The sequence below is a fragment of the Ixodes scapularis genome, unplaced genomic scaffold, assembly GCF_016920785.2.
Source record: "Ixodes scapularis isolate PalLabHiFi unplaced genomic scaffold, ASM1692078v2 PGA_scaffold7__128_contigs__length_106722199, whole genome shotgun sequence".
Lineage (NCBI taxonomy): Eukaryota > Metazoa > Arthropoda > Arachnida > Ixodida > Ixodidae > Ixodes > Ixodes scapularis.
In genome coordinates, this window is record NW_024609882.1 from 2,462,913 (window position 1) to 2,483,331 (window position 20,419).

A 20,419-nucleotide genomic window follows, 5' to 3' on the forward strand; every position below is an offset into this window, starting at 1 on the left:
GACTACTGTGAGCCTTCGCGAAAATTTGGAGACGAGCTGACGCCAGCAAGCCGAGGAAAAGCGCAACGATCGATGGGTGTTTGGTTTCATTGTTTTACATTAACGCACCGAGGCATTAAGAGTACATATCCTTGGCTTTATAATGGGCGAACATTGCCAATCCTCTTTTGAAATATAAAGAATTATTTTATAAATTATTTGTTGCCCGAAATTTGAATTTTTTTTTGTCGAAAGTAGTTGTCCCAAAGTGGAAGGTAATTATAATTATAACAACGTTCAACAAGTTTAACGAAAGAATAATTCAAAATAAAACAATTTTTTTGTGTGTGTGTTACCGCTCAATACAAAGACTAGAGAAACGTGCGAGGCATACACAGATATGCAAAGAAGAAAAATCAAGAGGACAACGCCGTGTAGACATTGTCCTCTCGATCTCTTAGCGAAGGTAGGCGCTGCTACTGAGCATGCGCACCACTAGCTTTGTCAGCAGAATTCCAGGAATCATGTCTGGTAGCCGTAAGCTGGCAGGATGGCGGTTGTGGTTGCAGCTTTCGTTGCCACGTCAGCTTAGAGGTGAACGTAGTGCACCGACATTCCTTCTCTTAAGTACAATAGTGGAATTAAGTACAGATGGAAAGTAGTGCTGTGTACAAACTGAAAGTATTACAAATGAAAATTAAGGCTGCAGAACATTTTTGAAAGCATCAAAATTGTTTCTACTGTTTTCTCGATAAGTACGGGAAAAGTAACGTGAAAGTAAGTTGTAACGTAACGAGTAAAGTAACCCGTTACATTCCAACAACGCGTTTGACGAGTGCAGCGGAGACAAAGGCAGCTATAGCTTTAGGCATCTACCCACTAATGAGTTCAATCAGAGCCCGGTGTTCTGACGTACCCTCTCGTCTCCCCCTCTGCCTCAGTTTTTTAGGTGCACACCATCCATCCATCCATTCGTTGTGGGACTTTGCTAAAAGTTCGAAGGTCCGCCGAACCATGTCGAACCTTAGCATCGACAGAAGTTCGCGACGTCTGTAGTTTTGACAGAGGGTCGTATGTTTTGACAAGTACGCCGATTGGCTGAGTCGTCCCTATCCCACCGAACAGCGATTTGGGTGAGGAAGGACAGTCGCGGCCCTGTCAAGCCTGCAGGTATGTCTAGGCCAAATGCACGAGGTAAAGAAGAAAATAGAACGTGCATACTTGTGGGGGGGTACCTATCATTTAGTCGAAACTCGTTTCGTGGAATTATGTTTTCGTCAACACGATCGTTTCATCGACGCTCGTTACGCGAATTGCACGCTGTAGGGACGTTTCGTCAAGCGTTTATCACTAGAGTGCGCGTTAACCCCCTTCCCCTTCCCTTCCCTTTCCCTTTTCTCTCAAAGTGGAGAGAAATAAAGAATTTAAATTTAAAGTGCAGCATTGAGCTTGGTATTGAAGGCCTTGAAAGTTCCCAAGGTCGTCTGTATGTTTTCCGTTATTTGTAGCATTATTTCGTTTGTTTACGTGGTAAATATTATGTACCGTTACACGGCACTCACCCCTTAAAACGTCCACGCAATTTACTGAGTATGCAGTGTATGGTTAAAACAGAAGGTAGCGAGTAAAAGTAACCCCGCGATACTTTCGACGCCCCAGTCGGCGTCTGTCGGCGGTCTCTCGAAACATCCGAGGCAGCGCGCGGTGGATGGCTCCCCAAGGCACGACGACAACGGCGGCGGTCGCATCCCGCGTGCCGCGGAAGAGATTTCACGCACGGCGAGTTTTCTGTGACAATCACGCAGAAATAATGGCGTGCGGTCACGGCACGCCGGCACTGGTTGGCCTTGATGGCCGCAGGGGGAAGTCACGTGAACGTCACGTCACGAAGTCGACGCCAATCAAAACTACCCTATTCTTCCCTTTTTCATTTCTTTTTTTTTTTCTTTTTTTGTTTTGCCGGGTTCGTTTTTTAGCAACATATGGTCAATTGTTCTTGCTCGATTTTCGGAACTTGTGGCAAAAGACTGATCCGACAAACCCCGAATTCGCTCCTAGCTCGAGATACACTCTAGATGTTTCTTGTCATGTGTGGAATAGCTTCGAGAAATAAAATTGACAATCCTAATTGTTTTGTCTTAGTTGCTGTCAATGCATCCATCAATATTGCAAAAAAAAAAAAATCTTCGGAATTAAAAAGAAAAAAAAAATACGGAAAGAAATGGTTGATATCTAACACTCAAGACCAAGATAATTTATTATTTGAACGTCCTTCCCACGCCATTTGATTTCAAACGTTAATTTTCTTCTCTTTAAACCATTCAAGACGACTTACAAAACGTACACCCACAATTTTTTTGTAAGGCAAACAACCCTACTGTATTTCTACCACCCCCTCCTCCTCTCTCAACCGGAACGGTAGCGAGGGCAACAGAAAAACAAAAAAAAACGGACTACACGAGAGAAAGTATTCCTCCTGACCCTCTAAATAACGTCAGCACGCTTTGACAGGCGTCACACCAACGCTATGATGCACGGCGATTGGACGAAAGGGTCGGTGCACTATCCCTTCAGAAGGAGAGGAGTGGAGCAGGAAGATACGTGGGTGAAGTGCCGCAAGCCAGAAGTAAAATAATAATAAAAAAAATGAATGTCAATCTTGAAAAAAAAATGCAAAGTCATTTTTTATTAAGATTTATTGCATGCAATTGTACCATAAGATGAATACTTATTCACAAAACCAGACAGTTACGTCCATGGCAGCTAAGGACGCAATCAGCCGGGTAAACGAGTAATTAATCACGACGTTTTCACGCAACTTAAAGAGGGAGGGCAGCGGCTTCCGCAACCACCGACATTACTCGTCACCGTGGCACCGCGAAATATAAAACCATCGAATTCGTACAAACATAAACCAAGGAAAAAGATAAGTAAATAAAAGTATGTTCACATTACGTTTTCATCACCATAAAAAAAACTTGTGCTAGAGCGCTCATGCCTGGGTTACTGACGTACAAAATTCCGAAGGAATTGGTATACCATGAACGATGAAGGTTGCCTATTTTATAGGGCTGTTTTTACCTGTGGCGAAAACTGACCGCCAAACCTCAGTCTATGCGGTCACCGCAATCCGCCGACGGATATTAGGCAACGGTATCTACATCATAACAACAGGAGGACCCTATGCTGCTTCGAAATTTTCATTTAAAAGTTGAAACAAACTAGGGGTGTCGCGAACTTTTGTCGACCAGATTTTTAAGTCGAACTTTCGGGGTTCGACTGGGTCGAACCGGTCGACGAACCTTCGAACTTTTCACCAGATTCGACCGGTTCGACTTTGTGGACAGTGTGGCCAGACCTTGATACAAGCATGTCTAGGTTTGGAGAATGTTTTTTTTAAGAAAAGGATTATTTTATTTTATAAACAGTTGCAATTAAAAGAAACTAATTCTAATCACTGAAGAGGTTAATAATTTAATTTTTTTTGTACTGTATTAAGTGAAATAACCAATCGGCGCTGCCCTTAATTTATCCCTTAGCCATTACCATCCAATCCGAAGCCAACTGACCAGCCTGTCGCGCATGCGCACACGAGTCGAACCTCAATGCAAGGTTCGTCGAATTTTCCACTAAAAGGTCGAAAAAGTCGAACCTGGTCGAACTCGAACCTCGGCCGGTTCGCGACACCCCTAAAACAAACTATACCGGAACTTCTAAGATTTAGTTTTATCTGAGTCAAGCGGTGGAATTGGCCTTTTGCAGGATACGAAAGAGACATCCGCTGGCCCCACGCCAGTCTCTCGAACTCCATCCGCACCAGCGTTCCTGTGGCGCCATTAAGACACGGTCACGTTGATAATACATCATACAGTCTGCAGAGTTAGACACTGTCTCAGGCCTTCCTCCTTGTGTCACATTGGTCATGCAAAAACTGCCTGCAGGCATGTGAAGCAAACATGATCCGAACATGAATGCTCGTGGTGTGTCTACATACAATTGCGTCGTGCCTTTTTCTATGATGTACGACGAGCGTGACCGCTGCCTTAGAAGATGGTGCGGGTCTCTTTCACGTGCTTTCTACTGCCGTCATACATAACTCGAACGAGATGAAACAATGTTCGCTTACCTGTAATCCGACAAGGTCCTGTCCGATACACCACTCCCGACGGCATCCCTGCGGGCGAGAAAATGAATAAATAAATAAACCAGCGAACCTCGACAATAAAGAAACGTCCATAGAAAAACAAAAGAACAACGCAAGATAAGTGCTGGTTCCCACATTTGGGTTTCAATGCGACCGGGTGCGTTTCAACCGGTTGTGACTGCTTTAGACCGGGGAACACACTAGCGCCATCTATCGGGCAACCATGAAACACATCCAATCTCCTTAGTTTTTGCCACGCATCATTCTTCCACCGTGAACTTGAGCTAATTCTGAAAACGTTATTGGCGACAGCTTCTCGTAAGTGGTGCGTGGATTTGATCTCATAATTACCGCGAAACTTTCGGTATAGGTCATGAAATGTGAGCAGTGAGTGTGTGAGGCAACGTTTATCTGGCCACGAGATTATGGAGGGCAGTTGCACTGCGGCAGGAAATAGACGGATGTGTTCCAGGGTTACCCGACAGATGGCGCAAGCCGCGCCCGATTAAAAGGGTCCAGCCGTATCCATCCATCCATCCATCCGTCGTAAGCGGTCACAAGCGGCTCCAACGCAGTCGGTCGCATACAAGCGCAAATGTGTGAGAAGCCTTAAAATCGAGCTATTATACAGGAGGACGGTAATCGCCGCCGAGAGCATATACGAAGTCGGCACGTCACCGTCTCGCGGAAGCGTAGACTCCGATTTGTTGAGGTCACCGTACAACGACGGAGGCAGTCTCGGGTCCTAATTGTTTGCCTGTTGTAAGACGTGTACGCTCGTTAATGCGCCAGAGCTGGGAGAGTCACGAGCGCGACGGAATTCATTTCACGATGGGTGCGCTTCCTAATTACTACGTTCGGTCACGTGCAGAATTTGTTGTTGTTCTTTGTTTCTTTTTTTTACCCGGGATGTCGCTGACCGGCACCTTGAAGACTTCATTTATATGCAACCTGTTTCGAGCGAAACATTGTTTCAAACCCATGCGGATCCTCATCCGGCGATTCATCGAGGGAATTTGCCAGACAGTAAAAATAAATACGTAACGCCCCTATTGTGTGTGTGTGTGTGTGTGTGTGTGTGTGTGTGTGTGTGTGTGTGTGTGTGTGTGTGTGTGTGTGTGTGTGTGTGTGTGTGTGTGTGTGTGTGTCTGTCTGTGTGTGTGTGTGTGTGTGAGCGTGTGTGAGTGTGTGTGCGTGCGTGCCTGTGTGTGTTTGTGTGTCTGTGCTTATACCATCGATTTACCTAATCTGACATTCTGTTAGCTTTTATCTATTTTCAGTGTTTTCAATATCAGTTCCCGTCATCGTACCTTTTTATTAAAATGGGCCCAAACTTAGCAAATTCGGTATGTGCTCAGATGGTCTGTCAGTAACCAATTTTATGCATTGACTCTAATTAAAAACAACAACAGATTAATTGATTCTTTTTTTTTCAATTACAAGAACATCGTAGTTCGCGGTTTGGACCTTTTTCACATAAAGGCGCCACCAAGCGGAGAAAGCTCGAAATGCTATTGGCGTCTGGATAGGGTGTTGCTCATACATTAATAAAATAACGCAAACTGAAAAAGGACGAAGAGGCACATTTACAACAAGAGAGCGCCAGTCTTGTCGTATGTGTGCCTCGTCGTCCTTGTTCAGTAAACGTTATCTTATTAAAATCCAGTAGGAACCAACTAGCCAAATCAAAAGTCGTGTTGCTCTACCTCTCCTGCATCCTCCCCGACTCGGATGAGTCGCAGGAGAAGGCATCGCAGCTCCCTTTCCGGACTCCAACAGTAGCTGGAGCTTTAACCGCTGCGCACGCGGACGCAGAACTCTTCTCGAAAAAAAACAAAAAAAAAAATTAGTTGTTGACGATTTTTTTAACATTGTTTTGGAGGCTTCACCGTTTTCGTCACCAGGTTCTGTTGATATTTGCCGAGTCTGAAACAGCCGCAAGAAATATATGGACGTACCTATAATGTCACAGCTTTGCGCCTTGGCCGTTTGGTGGCGACCGTTACGCTGGGGCGATCAATATTGACAGCCATCGGCGAGTTAAAGGGGACAGGAAATGAATTTTGGGCTGGGATAAATGAATTTATATTGGGAATTCACTAAACGCATAACGTTTAGTGGACCAAAAGGAAGAGGGTAGGAAGTTAAAAGTTAAGTTTTCAAATTTTCGGTCCGAAAATTTGAAAACATAGCGGACTATTTCGTACCTCCTTTCCTTCACTGCTCTACATCCGCGGTACCCAAAGCACGTCAGCTGAGAAAAGAGTCAAAGTACAGGCTAGCTGGTGGAAGTCAACCATTTCGTCGTTTACCCTGAGACTGGGGTTTTTTTTTTTTGAAGAGCAGAAGTAACAGATCTGTTGAGACCTGTCTGTTTTTTCTGTTACTTCTGTTCTTCAATGAAAAAACCAGTCTCAGGGTAAACGACGAAATGGTTGACGTCAGCTGGCCTTAGCTCACGCATTAGACACAAGCACTGCTTCACCTATATGTTACTACACACCCCGTTCACTCCTAAGCTGATAGTGCGGTGGGAGCTACGCGTTTTCCGGACCAATCAGCACGAGTACGGGCGAAATTACAACGAGCGAGGGCTGTTGCAGCTGGAGTTTGTTGCTTAAAAATAGATACCTAGAATGCACAAGTGGAAACGCTGTCAGCAGCGCCATGTGAGCGCCCGTCTGTGTGTGGCCTTGGTTCCGCTACTACTTTGAGGCGAAACAGAGGGCAGTCAACCGAGAAAAGCTGCAGTTGGCGTGCCGTTAAACGAAACATACTTCCGTGTGACGAAAGTCCCTCATATTACCATAATGTGCTTTATATTCGGCATGGCCAACTGTTTACGCGGATGTTATTACCACCAACCACCACGACTACCCTACTGGTTACTGCCTCGGCAAGAGTACGTTCACCTACCGAAACCCTTTTATGCACAGCGATGAGCTGCAACAAAGCATACGAGCCGTCGAAAACAAAAGCGTACCGCAAGTGTTGGATTGTATAAAGACGCTACGTTGAGGGCGAACGAGCAGTACGAACGAAAAACAAAATATAACGAAACGACTCGGAGAGATAAGAGATGAGGGCAACCCGAACCCGAATTCATATCGAGCCAAAATAAATAGAAATAAAAGCGCGCCAGATAAAAGAACCAACGCGAGAGAGCCTGCAGCTTCCCCAGCCGGAATGGCGAAGTGGCCAGCAGAATCCCGATCAACGATAGGCCTTCGGCGCAGGGCATAGTGCACGGTATGCCGATGGAAGTGTGATCGGAATAAGCAACAAAGAGGTAGGGGAGCGAACCTACCGAAACAAACAAAACGTGAAAACATGAACTCATGCGTATAGGGTTGAGGAGGGGGTCACACACAGAACGCCAGAGGGGTCCCTGCCATTGTGAAGAAGCCGGGGGTCCCGCTTTGTCGAGCGCGCCTCAGCCCACGGGGGCCCACTCCCCAGAGGGGGAAAGGGAGGGACACGCCAGAAGACGTCGTAGGAAACAAGAGAAGAAGCATCGCAGCCGAGCCCGGCTCCCACGGATGCCTCCCGTAGTTCGGAAGAAAGTGCCCCTCTTCTCGGGCTTTCGTGATCATCGGAGCTCTCCGGAGAAGGGCGGCCGAGGAACATCTGTGCCGAGCTTCCGTTACGAACCGCGCCCCGCGCCAGAACCACCTAGAAGACAAGGCCCGTTCATCGCCTCCCTCTCCCCCAAAACGTCATCACTAGTGGCCCAGCTCCCGTCCGAGCATCGCCACGGCCGCTCGGCGGGGTCCGGGGATTGAGGAGCCCTGGCATCGGCGACAGTGCCTCTTGCAGCGTCTCACAACGAGTGCGACGCTAACACGCGGCGACGCCAAGACGAACGCGTCGACCGCTTTGCAGCGCCTCCCGCCTAGCTTCGGCGCGTTTGCCGCTTTGGGGAGGGTCGGGGGATCTGCTAACGATGACGTCACGCACAGGCCTTGTCTTCTTGGCGATGGTGGTGGCAGCGCGGAGGAGAGCCAAACGTTGATCTCGTCCTCGGCGTCTTTCGCGGCAGTCGCCGAAGCACTGCGCCGGCCGAGAACGTAGTTGACGTTCATTCTGCTTTCGGCCGTGCTTTAAAGTCGCGGTTACTCTGGTTATACCGCGGGCGCGCAACGAGCACATTCAAATCTTGTTTGCCTTATGCATGTTCCAACATGTCTGCAGACAGTTTTTCGTATGATGATGTATGAGTTGTAATCAACGCTCGAAGTTCAACCGGCGCTAGTGAGTGTCTATGCGATTTTCGGGAGGCAAATTGAAGCAGACAGCAACCGGTCTACTCTTGCGGTGCTCCTGTGCACTCCTATGGGAAAACACGCGTGCATTTTGTCTTTTCGCCGGACAATAACATGGAACACCTTTGTTATTTGGGTCGTACCGAATAGTATGTACCTTTATTAACATTGTAAAAATGTAATTGCTTTATTAGCATGTGTTCCACAGCAGGCGTGTAAAAACGAGTGACAATTCTAAGCAAAATAGCATTCGAAAGGAATGTAGAGTGTGTTCAACGTTCGTCAGCATTTCGGTGACGCTTATATATTGTTAATGTGCTGCCAGTCCTGTCACTATATAAAAATTATCCCCTCGTGCATCTTTACGAGCCGTTAAAAACATTGAAAATGAAAAGAAGGAAGTACGTGGGCTATGAAAGATATCTCTTTTTTTCCAGACAGCTTTCAACAGCCACTTGTTCTCAGAAGTTTCGAGCGTGCGGGTGATGTTTTGAACGTAGAAAAAGCATCTCCGCACAGAGCAGAGAGAATAAAGCAGCCCCCACTTACTGAAAATCGGACTATATTATGCGGCCTTCAATTTATTTTGATCAGCATGCACAGGGAGTTACTGATCCATTGTTACTGCGTGGTTTTTGCCGTCTCTCTTGGTTTTCCAGATGTCCTTCGTTCGTTCGGCACGTATATCTCGCATGCTGAAAAGTGGCGACGCCGTGTTCGCGCTAGCAGTGTCCGAGAGTGCACAGAAATACATGTACGAAGCTGCTTTAGCACTGTGTTTACTGCCATGAAATTGAAAGAAAACCGCCGTAACTGACCAATTACTTTATTTGCGTGACTGACAAATGTTTCAAGCTACCGCACGAATTGTTCGAGATATTCGCTCTAATAATCGAGCGCAGCCAACACCACCTGGACAGAAGGCCTCCACACGCGTCATCATAGTCAGATCGATCGAGGCGAGAGATTGGGCACGAGTGCTGCGTCAGTGTTCGGCTGCGGCTCGTGGCCAATCAGCGCGTCGAAGGTCGGGCTCAGGTCCAATAGCCGACCGAGCGCGATCCGACTGTGATGACGTTTCATAGAGGAAGAGGAAACGATGCGGAGGCCTTCTGTCTAGGTGGTGTTGGCGCAGCGAGAAAATGCACTCACCTTTTCCAAGAGAAACGCATTACCGGAAGTCAATTTCGGACTGCTTGCTATCTGCCTTAATTTACGACAGTACACTAGGGCCAGTTGAACCTCTAGCGTACATTATAATAACTCTATGGAGCCACGTCGCTGGGAGGAGGTACACTCGCGAATAATCGGACAATTGAATCGATAGAGACAAGATGACTTCTGGATAGACAAATATCATGCACTTTTCAATTTCTACGCGTGTACGTGAAAGCCAGACACGTGGAGTGGCACCAATAATATTCTTTGTTACAAAAGAGAAGCTTACAAAAAAATTAAGTTTGTCATCTTGAGTTTACGTGCAAAACAGCTGTTTCTGTCGAGCATTATTTTTTTTATAACGTTTCCCAATATTTCTTGGAATTTGGAAATGCAGCACGCACAGCAATAAAAGCTTCTGTAATTTCATGTTGGGATCGCTCCAGCTTTGCTCTCTGAAAACCGATAGACGTTTCCTTTAGAAATAAAAAAAAAAAAGCGATACGCTAGAGAAATATATATATATATATTTCTCTAGCGTTCGGTAATAGAAAAGTCCTAATCGAAGCATGGACGGTCCTTTAATATATAAATTTAATTTATGCCGCACACAATGGGAAACTATCATGCAAGCTACACATGACGCCACAACTCTCTGCTCTGTAGTTCTAGTAAACATCATCCTATAAGATCCTATATTTATCGCGCCGAGTGCCGGCCTTTTCTTAACGTTTTACAAAACACTCTAAGAAATCTGGAGCGTCAGTTCTCCCGCAAAGCACATGGAAGAGCCAATCACTGCTATCTACAATCTCGGCCAATGACGGAACTGATAATAAGTATAAACCTACAAAAAAAAAAAAAAATGTCCGCGCAGTGCACTAGATTCTTCCGGAAATCTGGATTTCAGGAAGAATCTCAGAAAGAATAAAAATCTGGATTTCATAAAGAATTTCTGGAAGAAAAAAATCTGGAAAGATTTCTATTTGAAATCTAAATTTCAGATAGACTACTACGCCTCCAACCCGACCCCCGCCCCTCTCCTTTACGAAGTATCAAATCAGCTTTTAAGCAGGTTGAGCTCTTCGTGACTATAAATAAACAACTATTGTCTGAATGGGATAGCGTAATAGTCCGTGGAAACAATAACAAATTCGTTTCTATAGAAAAAAAAGACGTTTTTTTTGTTTTATATTGCTGCTTACTTTTCCCGTGTGAGATATCACTATAATAAACAAAGGAGCACGCACAATCGCACACATGTACGAGTATAGAAGAGCCCTGCATTCGCATGTATGCATAAAGCTTTACTTCAGTGCAAAAGAAAAAAAAAAAAAAAAAAAAAAAACAGCGCCGAGAGAACTTTTTAAACAAAAGCAGTCTCGCGCTCGAAAGCAAACGATATTTGATGGTTTGGCCGCCACGTTCGAACAGGTGTCATTTCCGTTTCCGTTTCCAGAACCAATTTCCGGCGTTGACAGTCTGCGTGGCGTTTCTCTCGCTATAAAAGTAATGACCCACCTCCAAGGACGACCTGACCTAGGGAAAACGCCCATCTTCACTCATTTCTTTTTTTTTTTTTTTCTCTGCTCGTAACATTGCACCATTCAGACAGAGACACGTGACCCTTTCCTGTTCCTTTCTCTTGGTTTTGTGATTTTCGGCGAACTAATTCCAGTTTCTTCGCAATAAAATCGCCTCCCGCTCTTCGGCGGGCCCACTTAATCACGCTTTCTAAAACCGTGCTTTGAAACGTTTACGTGGAAACTAAAGTAGAGATATCGGAATTAGTACGCATATACGTCAATGGAGAGCGTGTTTTTGTTTTCAATGTCGTGGTAGAACTGCCTGCAACATCGTCGATCGCGGCACACAGGTAGCGGCGTTCGTGGAAAACCCAGCTTGGGTTTGAGAAACACGTCTGACGGGGAATGCACAACCGATCCGAGCCATCAAACAAGACGTCACGAAAGGTAGCCTTCCTCATTTCATGGGCCATCCGAGTGCAATCGATATTAACTAACGTTCCCTGTTCGGCGTTCAGTGAAAGATGGAAGTGCGCCTGATCGACGCCACCTACAATTAATAGTCAAAGCCTGTGGCATTTCAGCGCCATCACAGTCAGATCCAGCGCAAACACAGCCGGGACAGAAGATCCTCCTCCCCCATGGTGAGGAGGATCTTCTGTCTTGCAGAATCTCGAGTCTGGTCGTCGGCCTTTAAGTATATGCTCCGCCCCCAGCACGTCGTGCCTTAGCTGCGCGTGCGGTGAAGTGCTGTCAAAGACAGAACGCTCACGCTCGGAGCGGAGCCTCTACTGAATTCTTAAACTGTCACTGTGTTCGCCTCACACAACAGAATTTTCAAAAGTCGCGGTTCGTATGGTCCCTAAGAGTTACGCAGAAACGCATCTTGCTTCCTGATTAGTTCTCCGACGTCCTTATCGGCTACCGCTGTAGTATCTGATTGGCTGCGGAACAATAATAAGATGCTCGTGTCACACCCTGCGTTTCTTAAATTGTCGGTGACTATGGGCATGGTCTATACTTCGTTTCAGCTTAAGTACAGACGCAGCCGACGCTACGAGCTAATGGACCAATCAAGCAGGGTCATTAAAGTCACTGGGCCTATTTTGTTCATGATTAGTTCAGCGGTGATGGTGCCCGTTTGACACAATGATGGTGCCTTTTTGACGATGTCTGATTGATACGATCAGCTCGTAGCATAGGCTGCGTCTAAACTTACGTTGAAACGGAGGATATATGGTCATTTAGACGCAAGCAAAGGAAGATCGAACCATACCGTTACACGCGCCCCAGGTGGTGTACTGACACAAGTAATCCCGACGTCCCAGGTAGAGGTGGCAATCGAAACACTTTGCCCCCTTCGTTTCAAAACGCACACACAGACGCACGCACAGCGAAGAACAACAACGCCGATTGCGGCTTTTCCCGCAGACTCGTCTGCCGAAAAAATCGTGAGGCAAGGGCAGTGTGCCACAGACGCGGCCCCTGCCCGGAGAAGCGGGCGGCCGCCCGGATTCCGGGGAGGATGCAAGCGCGGAAGGAAAGGAGCGTGGCCCGGCGAGCTCCGTACGCCGTAACGGCCGTTTACCGATACCGGTTGGACGGCCCAACTCACCCGGAAACCGGCGGTCGAGTCCCGCATCGGCTCGGCTACACCCCGCCGCTTCGCTGGCCTTTCTCGGAAACCCGCCGATGGGAATCGGGATCGACGACACTATCAGCTTCGCCGGGTGGGCGACGAAAACACTGCGCTCGGTTGCGACCATACGCCGCGCGCTCGTCCGATATCGCCTCAGAGACAAGGCCTGCGCGCTACGTCATCGTTAGTGGATCCCCGACTCACCCTGTGCGGTAAACACGCTGAAGTTCGACAGCAGACCCCTTGCTCTAGCGTCGCCCTGGTTGTGAGACGCTGCGACACGCGCTAACGGCGATGCCGACGCAAGTAAGACGGCGCAGCGTGGATCAACTAGTGATGACGGGGCAGGTGCCGGCCTTCTCTTCTAGATGGTATTGGCTCTTCGCAGTACGCGCCACTCTCCCAAACGGGCACACGAGTACAAGACGAGACGAGAACGATGACGAGACGGGGCCAGTGGATATCCGAATGGCCTACTCCAAACTGCTGCGCGTGCACAGACCACAACACGGTGCCCGAAGGGGTCGAGGGAGCGACTGCGGGCGGTCACAGAGCCAGCGAGCGAGCGCGGGTGATTCACAGGCGCATCACGCCTACTACACGCCGGCACTGCAGCCGAGGCGATTGGGCATGACCTGCGGGCTGGAGGGGACCCCGCGCTGCGAGGTGCACGCGCGTCTCTACCCGCGCCACTCGCTCGACTGGTTTTTAACCATGCTGCAGGAAGAGGAGGAGGTCACATTGTACGGGGACAAGCCTACGCGGGGGGTTTCTCACAGATATGAAACATATTGCACCCCGCGTGCAATTGTGTTGTCCTGCTACGAGTGTGATGTGGGCGCGACCTCATAACCAGCGACATCGAAATCCACTATGGTGTCCCAAAGATGAAGCGGGTGAAACTAGTGTTTGGAAACAGTGCGAGTGCCCTGAACTGCCTCGAGAGATTGCGGACGCTGAAGTTTTTCCAACGGGAAGTTGGTGTACGAATATAATAGTTAGTGCTCGTCATGTCGCAGCGGTCAATATTGGTCTTTTAGAGAGGCAGTAATTATACCGGGAGCTGAGCCACGTTCGTAGACACCGCACTTGAGTAAACAGCAGGGTTGACATGAGGCACGGAAGTTGGGAGGGAGTAGAAGGAGCTTGCCGTTGCCTGTCTCTAGCTCACAGATCTCCGTTATAGGTACGTCAGATCCTTCAACGGAAGGCTAATTCAGCGGTCACGCTGCTAATACATATTATAAAAGGCAGCCTACAGACGCTCTGAGGCAGGCCCGTAGCCCCGGGGGGGGGGGGGGGGGGGGGGGAGGGGGGGGGGAGGGTGCTAGGGGCCAAACCGCTCCCCCTTATGAAATTTCGGGGGGGGGGGGGGGGGGGGAGGGGGGCAGAGCTTCAGGAAGGCTTTGCGGATGTCAAGCGACAAGCTCGTTTTTTTCTTGCTCCTTACAAACGCGTCGGTTCGAGCTATGTACATGCACACGATGGCCCACCGGTCTAAGTCCATAGCCTTCAGATTTCACACAGGTGTAGTTTTCACATGCAAATCGAGGGTGAGAGACCGGTGCAAGACTGCAAAGAAAGAGGGGCTCCCGGCGCCCCGCTGCACCAAGAAACATGCTAACAGGCTCACCACGTGCAAGATCGAGCAGAGCTTTCCAGGTGGCCCACGTCCTGCGGCGCTGAATACATCGGCCAAACGGGTCCCTGAGTAAACGACCAGCTCCAGGAGCGTCGCAAAGAGGTGGAGGACGCCGCACCCAACAGTCAGCACCCGATAGAGACGCTAAGACGGGAATGTCGCGGCTGCGCTCCCGACCTTGTTGCCACGACGACGTTGGTAAATCTTCGTGAACGCGTCGGGAGGAAGATTCTAGAAGCCTTTCGAATGGTGACGAGCCCGCAAATCATAAACTCATCGTCTCTTTTGCTCTGCAAGACCCCGGGGCCCCGGCGGGTCGACTGATACCCTTTTATCCCTAAATCACCCCTCCCATCCCCCTCTTTCTTCCAATGCTTGGAAGCCGTGGCCTAAGAAAGTGCAACCCCCCCCTCTCCCCCCTGAAAACAATCCTTGGCTACGGGCCTGGTCTTGAGGCGTGTTTCTTTCTAATACGACGGTCCTGTCCAGAGGCGTAGCCAGGGGGAGAGGGGGAGGGGGGTGCTTCCGAGTCCGTACCCCCCCCCCCCCCCTTTTCACTCTCCTACTCCCAGTCACCCTTTTTTGTTTTACTGCGCTCGTTGTTTGTTTCATAACTCGCCGCGTTATCGAGACTAGACATTGGATATAACGTTTTTCGGTCCATTCCGTTTGCCAGCATACACTCCGGGCAATGAAGCTTTGTTCGAGGGGTGGCGCCATCTTATGTGAGATTTTTGCAACTCCTAGACGGCCCGCAGCAGCAACCATTGGACCTGATATCGAGCTCGAACATCGGAGTAACCTGCCTATCTCTGAAGTAGGGCTCGCGTCCAATCGTTCGTTGGTTAGGTCTTCCTTCCCAACGTTGCCTATTTTGGCCACCAGCCCCGCTGACTGGCAGTTGACCGAGGCGCCTCCTGTTCACTGACGGCCCTGGGGCTATAGGGATAGGAATAAGTGGCCAAGGAGGCATCGAAAGGCATAGAGATTATCCCGGCCATTATCCTATCAAGTTGGAAGAAGGAACGAAGGTCTTCCATGGACAAAAAGAAATGTCAGAAATGTCGTGGTTCCTTGATAGGGGGAGGAAAGCTCGAGTCTTGAGCTGTCGCTAAACTCGCCCAGATTAGTGTCCGAGTGCTTTCAGCGCGCTCGCTGGAGCCTGCTAAAGCAGGTGCCCGGCTACGGACGCACGCATGCTCGTGAGTGGCCTCGAGGGCCTGAGGCCGTAAATGCGACCTCTCCCCGAAGGCCCCTAAGATAACAGTGCGGTGGGAGCTACGCTCTGGCGGGAACAATCGACCGCTTGCATTTCATCACCAGACCCCTGTCTCTGGGCGAGGGTATAAGGGCGGGAGCGTGATCACGTGGCGAAAGATTGACGCACAAGTGGTCAAACTGAGCAGGTAGCCCGTAATGCACTGTCAGCTTAGGAGTAAACGGAGTTGCGAGAGAAAGTAAAAAGTATGCGGCTGTGCCTCCCCAACTTCTACACTTACCGATATGCGAGCAGGAGGAATCACGAGGACCGCGTTTAATGTGCCGAGTGGCAAGCAGTTACCGGATCAAACGCTACACTGTTTCTGTTGGTTTTCGTTTCATGGAGAGCATGGGCACATTTGATGCACAATTACTCTTTAAATGAAATGAAGGCTGCAATCAGAGCCTCCTTTGTCAGCAGGCGCCTCAGCTGCGCAAGCTGCATCGTCCGAAGCTATCCGGTCGCTCACACTTGTTGTCGAGAGCAAAACCTTTACATAGAACTCTTATTTACCGCATGTGTGCTCTTGTGGCACTCAAGCATTAATGTGTTCGCTTAGCCGTTGAAAGTATGGATTTGTGTGAGCGCCTGTTTTAATTTTCTTACGTAGGGATTATACAGTGAGAATGGAAGGTAAAACTGTTTTCAAGCGGTTTGTTCGCACACACTTCCTTTATACCTTTTTACGTCACACCACACCACACAAAAAAAAACATTCACTGAAAAAAATTTTGGCTACGCCACTGGGACTCCTGTTACATTGCTCATACAAAGACTGCCTGCAGAGATGTTGGTAGCACACATATGTATAAAGCGCACATGCTTCGACCATTCCTGAGGCGTGTCCGCAAATACTTCTGTTTTCATGTCGGCAGACCGTGTCTTTTGTTAGGATGTATAAGGGCAGTGAGACTCCGGCTTTACGAAGACTAAAATTGCCGCAACGAGGATGTCAGATTCTCGGTGGGAAAGTCAAGAAAACCAAGAGTATCACGATGTGGATTCATAGAAAAAGAACGAATCTTGTGAGCAAGAAACGCGACTTCGGCGGCCGAGCAGAGCAGCACGGGAATCGCACGAAGTACGAGGAAGAGGAGGAGGAGGAGTTGCATCCAGGAAGCGGAGATTCGAGATGGTTCCACCCACAAGGCGCAACGCACACTCCCGAGGCGTACTGTTCCGACAGCAACAACGAACCTCTCCAAGGGCTCCCTCCGTCCGAAGTCGGACGACCTGCACGCGGGACCGCTAACGACGTTTCGATGGGAGGGCGCGTCGGATCACGAGGCTTAACCCAAAGGATACTCGGATGGCACTGACACAGAAAGGACCCTCCGTCAAGAGGGGGAGGGAGGGCTTGGCTTTCACCGCGGCCTCCACAACGCGTGCACAAAGAGAACTCCGCGTGAAGCGAAAAGGGGCACGAGGGACGGCAGTGAGATCGCTCGTCCGGCTGCAGGCAGAGAGGAAGTCGGCGACACCGAACTGCTCGCTCACGAGATGGCGTTCGCGCCAAAAGGTTGGTCCCCAACTAAAAATTAAAAAAAAAAAAAACGCATTATGATCGTTAGTTTGATCAGCAATAAACGTTCCTTCCATCTATCCATGCTATCATAATTAGGAGAACTGTAACGTCTATGGTCCTCCCGACAAGCCAATCGGAAAGAGGCACGTGCCGATGTAACGTCAGTGTGCGCATTCTTCCAATGTACTATTCCAGCGCAGCGAACGTATCACGTGACTACGTCCTCCGTCCGTCACAGCGCCCTTCCCTAAGGTCACGTGACGGATACACAGCATTGGATTGGCTCCCATGGCTCGTAGCGTCCGCTGCGGTGCATCGTGAGGTAAAACTGAGTACAGTTCGCCTACGGGGGCGGTAAAATCAGCTCGTAGACAAGTTCCACACGAGGGATCCATTCCGATTTTTAACCCGACATTTGGTTTTATAATAAAAGTAAACCGCTACTACCTCATAGTATTGATTATCGGTTGCAACGTTCGCTGTCCTTGAGCGAGTCGTTTTAATCCGTTAGCATTGTGCCCCGGTACATGGGCTGGCGTTGGACTGGCTTGGACTAACCAAAGTTCGCAACGTCGCCACGGGACGGCGCCACAGCCGCACTGTCTGTGGCGCCGTCCTTCATGCACACGCTAAGTAAGCGAAATGGTCTTGCACCAGGAAGAATAGGGGTCACGCATTTCTTCGAGAATAAGCGTAGCGGCACCAGCGATTCTGGCCCATTTTTTCTTTATGTAGTTACGCGAGCGAAAACATAATCAAGCTAGAAGTATAGTTAGTTTATCATAAAGAAGAGTTTAATTACATCTCCAGTGACTCACGAAACGTAACGAAGTTTCGTTTCAAATTCCCTTTAGAATATGCGATAACATCGAGGTGTGCTGCGATTTTTGACCAACGGATTCGTTTCCAGTGCAGTGACAAAGCGTAGATCGCATCTTGGGATTAAATCAATCTGAATTCGAGTATGCATACCTCAAAAGTAACCGCAACTGAAAAAAAGTGACAGGTTAGTACAGATATGTAACCACATTAAAGCTACAGTTCGCAACTTCATTGTATCTCAGAAGGTACTTCGTAGCAAAAATTGTAACCTAGCATAGCAACTTTGATACTTTTAATGAATGAATGTACAGAAACAAAATTACTTTAGGTACTGTGCTGATTGATAGCGCCTCACGCCTCTCGGCCCATGTAGCGGAAGTAAACGACGACCAGCGCGACAAATACAAGAAAAAAAAAGAACACACACAATTCAAGTACGCTACAGTTTATATCTAAACAAGAAATAATAATAAGAAAAAAAAAAGAAGCGCCTGACTTTGCAGAAGCTCAACCGATAGGGGCACCCTGTCGTTAAACGAGTCCGGGGATCTCGGAGGTCAGGCGGCGAGATAAAAGACAACGGAACGGGGGAACCTAGCAGGCTCTTCAGCTCGTCGTTGGAACGCCGGTTTAGTTTTATTGTTTTCTTCTTTTTTTTTTCTTTCCCCCTTTGACATATGCGAGGTTTTAGGCGACATTGGAAGAATTCAAATGCTCGAAGGGGCCGCGTATGAAACTCACGTCGCGATATTAAATCGGGTCGCAAAACAAAAATGTGTGCACAGGTCGTTTTTGTCCGCTGATCGAAGAACCAGCTTGAAAGTTATGCAGCTTGATACAATGTAGAAAGATATAAGGCGTAATAAAATAAAAGCGGGACACTATATAGACACTGCATGGGCGAAAAAGAAATGATTGGAAAAATGGGCGGTGGCAAAACGCCGCAAGAAAGCTATGGAAAGAATGGTAAACGACTTGAACGAAAACCTAGGAGTTTATGAGGGCGATCCCGTGACGGTGACATGACGTGATAGTGCCACTTATAAAATACCGGATGTGTCAAACTCTTTTCTTAAAAAAAAATAATATTAACATCTTATAAAACCGTCTAGGTGATTTCACGGAGCCGGATACTCCCTACGAATTGCTACATAGAAATGGTGTATGAAAAGTTCAGAGGTCGTAACTGTATGTCTGTTGATAATTTAAACATCTCCTCATTCGCACATGCATCCGGACCAACACATACATGGTTATGCACAACGATGTATAAACATTTCTGGCCGCAAGTTGTCGGTAGTTATTTGCTATAAGTATAACAGGGTCGGCGGGGAAGCCACGAAAAGCGCGCAGCGCATTCTTTTCTCAGGCGTCAGTCGAATTCCTGTTAGTGACAAGTGCTTCTAAAACTCCAGTCTGTGGGAGCTGGATATAATTTCACTCATGTAACCAAACTACACGTAAATTAAAAAAAAAAAAAAAAAAAACTTTCAGTTTTTTTTATTTTGTGAAGAAGGAAGACCAGCGAAGCTGAACTTTGGTGGGAATAAAGTAATGGCTATCCGCAAGTCAGCAATTCAGAGTTGAAAGGCTGGAAAGGTGTCCGCAATCTATGAGCGACGGCGGCGAGCAGACAACCGACAAACACAACACTCTGGACAGCTACCGCCATCTATGAGCGACGGCGGCTACCAGAGTGTTGTGTCGACATTTGGTAATTTGGTGCCGGACACGACCCTGGGGAACCTAGCCCTTAACAGCTCCGGTGTAAAAATTATCTCAAAATTACATTTAAAAGGTAAGGAGAAGTACGCTGATCAAGTTTTAGTTACATCACCGATTGGGTGCTGTGACGTCAGCGCTTCTCAGCAACGTTCCACTTTTATGTGCTTTCTCGTTTCCACCGAAGTGATGATGTGCCCGCGGCAAAAGCGCAATCTAACAAGTAAGCTCACGAAAAGGTGCATGGAAATTGTAGAACGGCGGTTAAGCTAGTTGGTAATTAAGTTAGAAACAGAAGCAGACAATATGAAGCAAACGTGCGTCTGAATGCACCCTCGCTTCGACTTTCTGTCAGACGGCGCGTTCCAGAGTGGGCATGATAAGAGTTGATGTGTACGCCCCATGTTCTTTCGCGAATGTCGTTTCATGTAAGCCTGATTCATACGATGCGATTTTACTCGCGATTTCGCAGGTGCGACGTCGCTACGAAATCAAGAGCTCGGTGGAAGCTGCGGTGCTGAACGTCGAAGCAGCTGCAAAAAAGAAAAAAAGACTGCATGGAAAGATTGGTAAGAATTAGCGTGCTTCCCGCTCCTTCTGCACGTTCTTCGTTTTTGCAGCAGTCACTTTATTTTTACTCGATGAATCGTGGGACAAGATTACGGCCTTCAGATGTACATATTTCGCGAGATATCAACAAAATGACTCAGTAAACAAATGATTTCATGTGGTCTTGACA

At 48.1% G+C, this 20,419-nt stretch overlaps 1 protein-coding gene across 10 annotated transcripts in view; it reads right to left on the reverse strand.

The window, feature by feature from the left end:
* Window positions 1-20,419, reverse strand: part of LOC8028923 (nuclear receptor coactivator 1) — a 369,377-nt gene that overhangs the window by 112,442 nt on the left and 236,516 nt on the right. For all 10 annotated transcript variants that reach the window (XM_042286436.1, XM_042286430.1, XM_042286431.1 and 7 more), the window contains exon 4: window positions 4,106-4,153. In XM_042286436.1, the coding sequence (XP_042142370.1) occupies window positions 4,106-4,153 (48 nt within the window). The remainder of the gene's footprint in view (window positions 1-4,105; window positions 4,154-20,419) is intronic.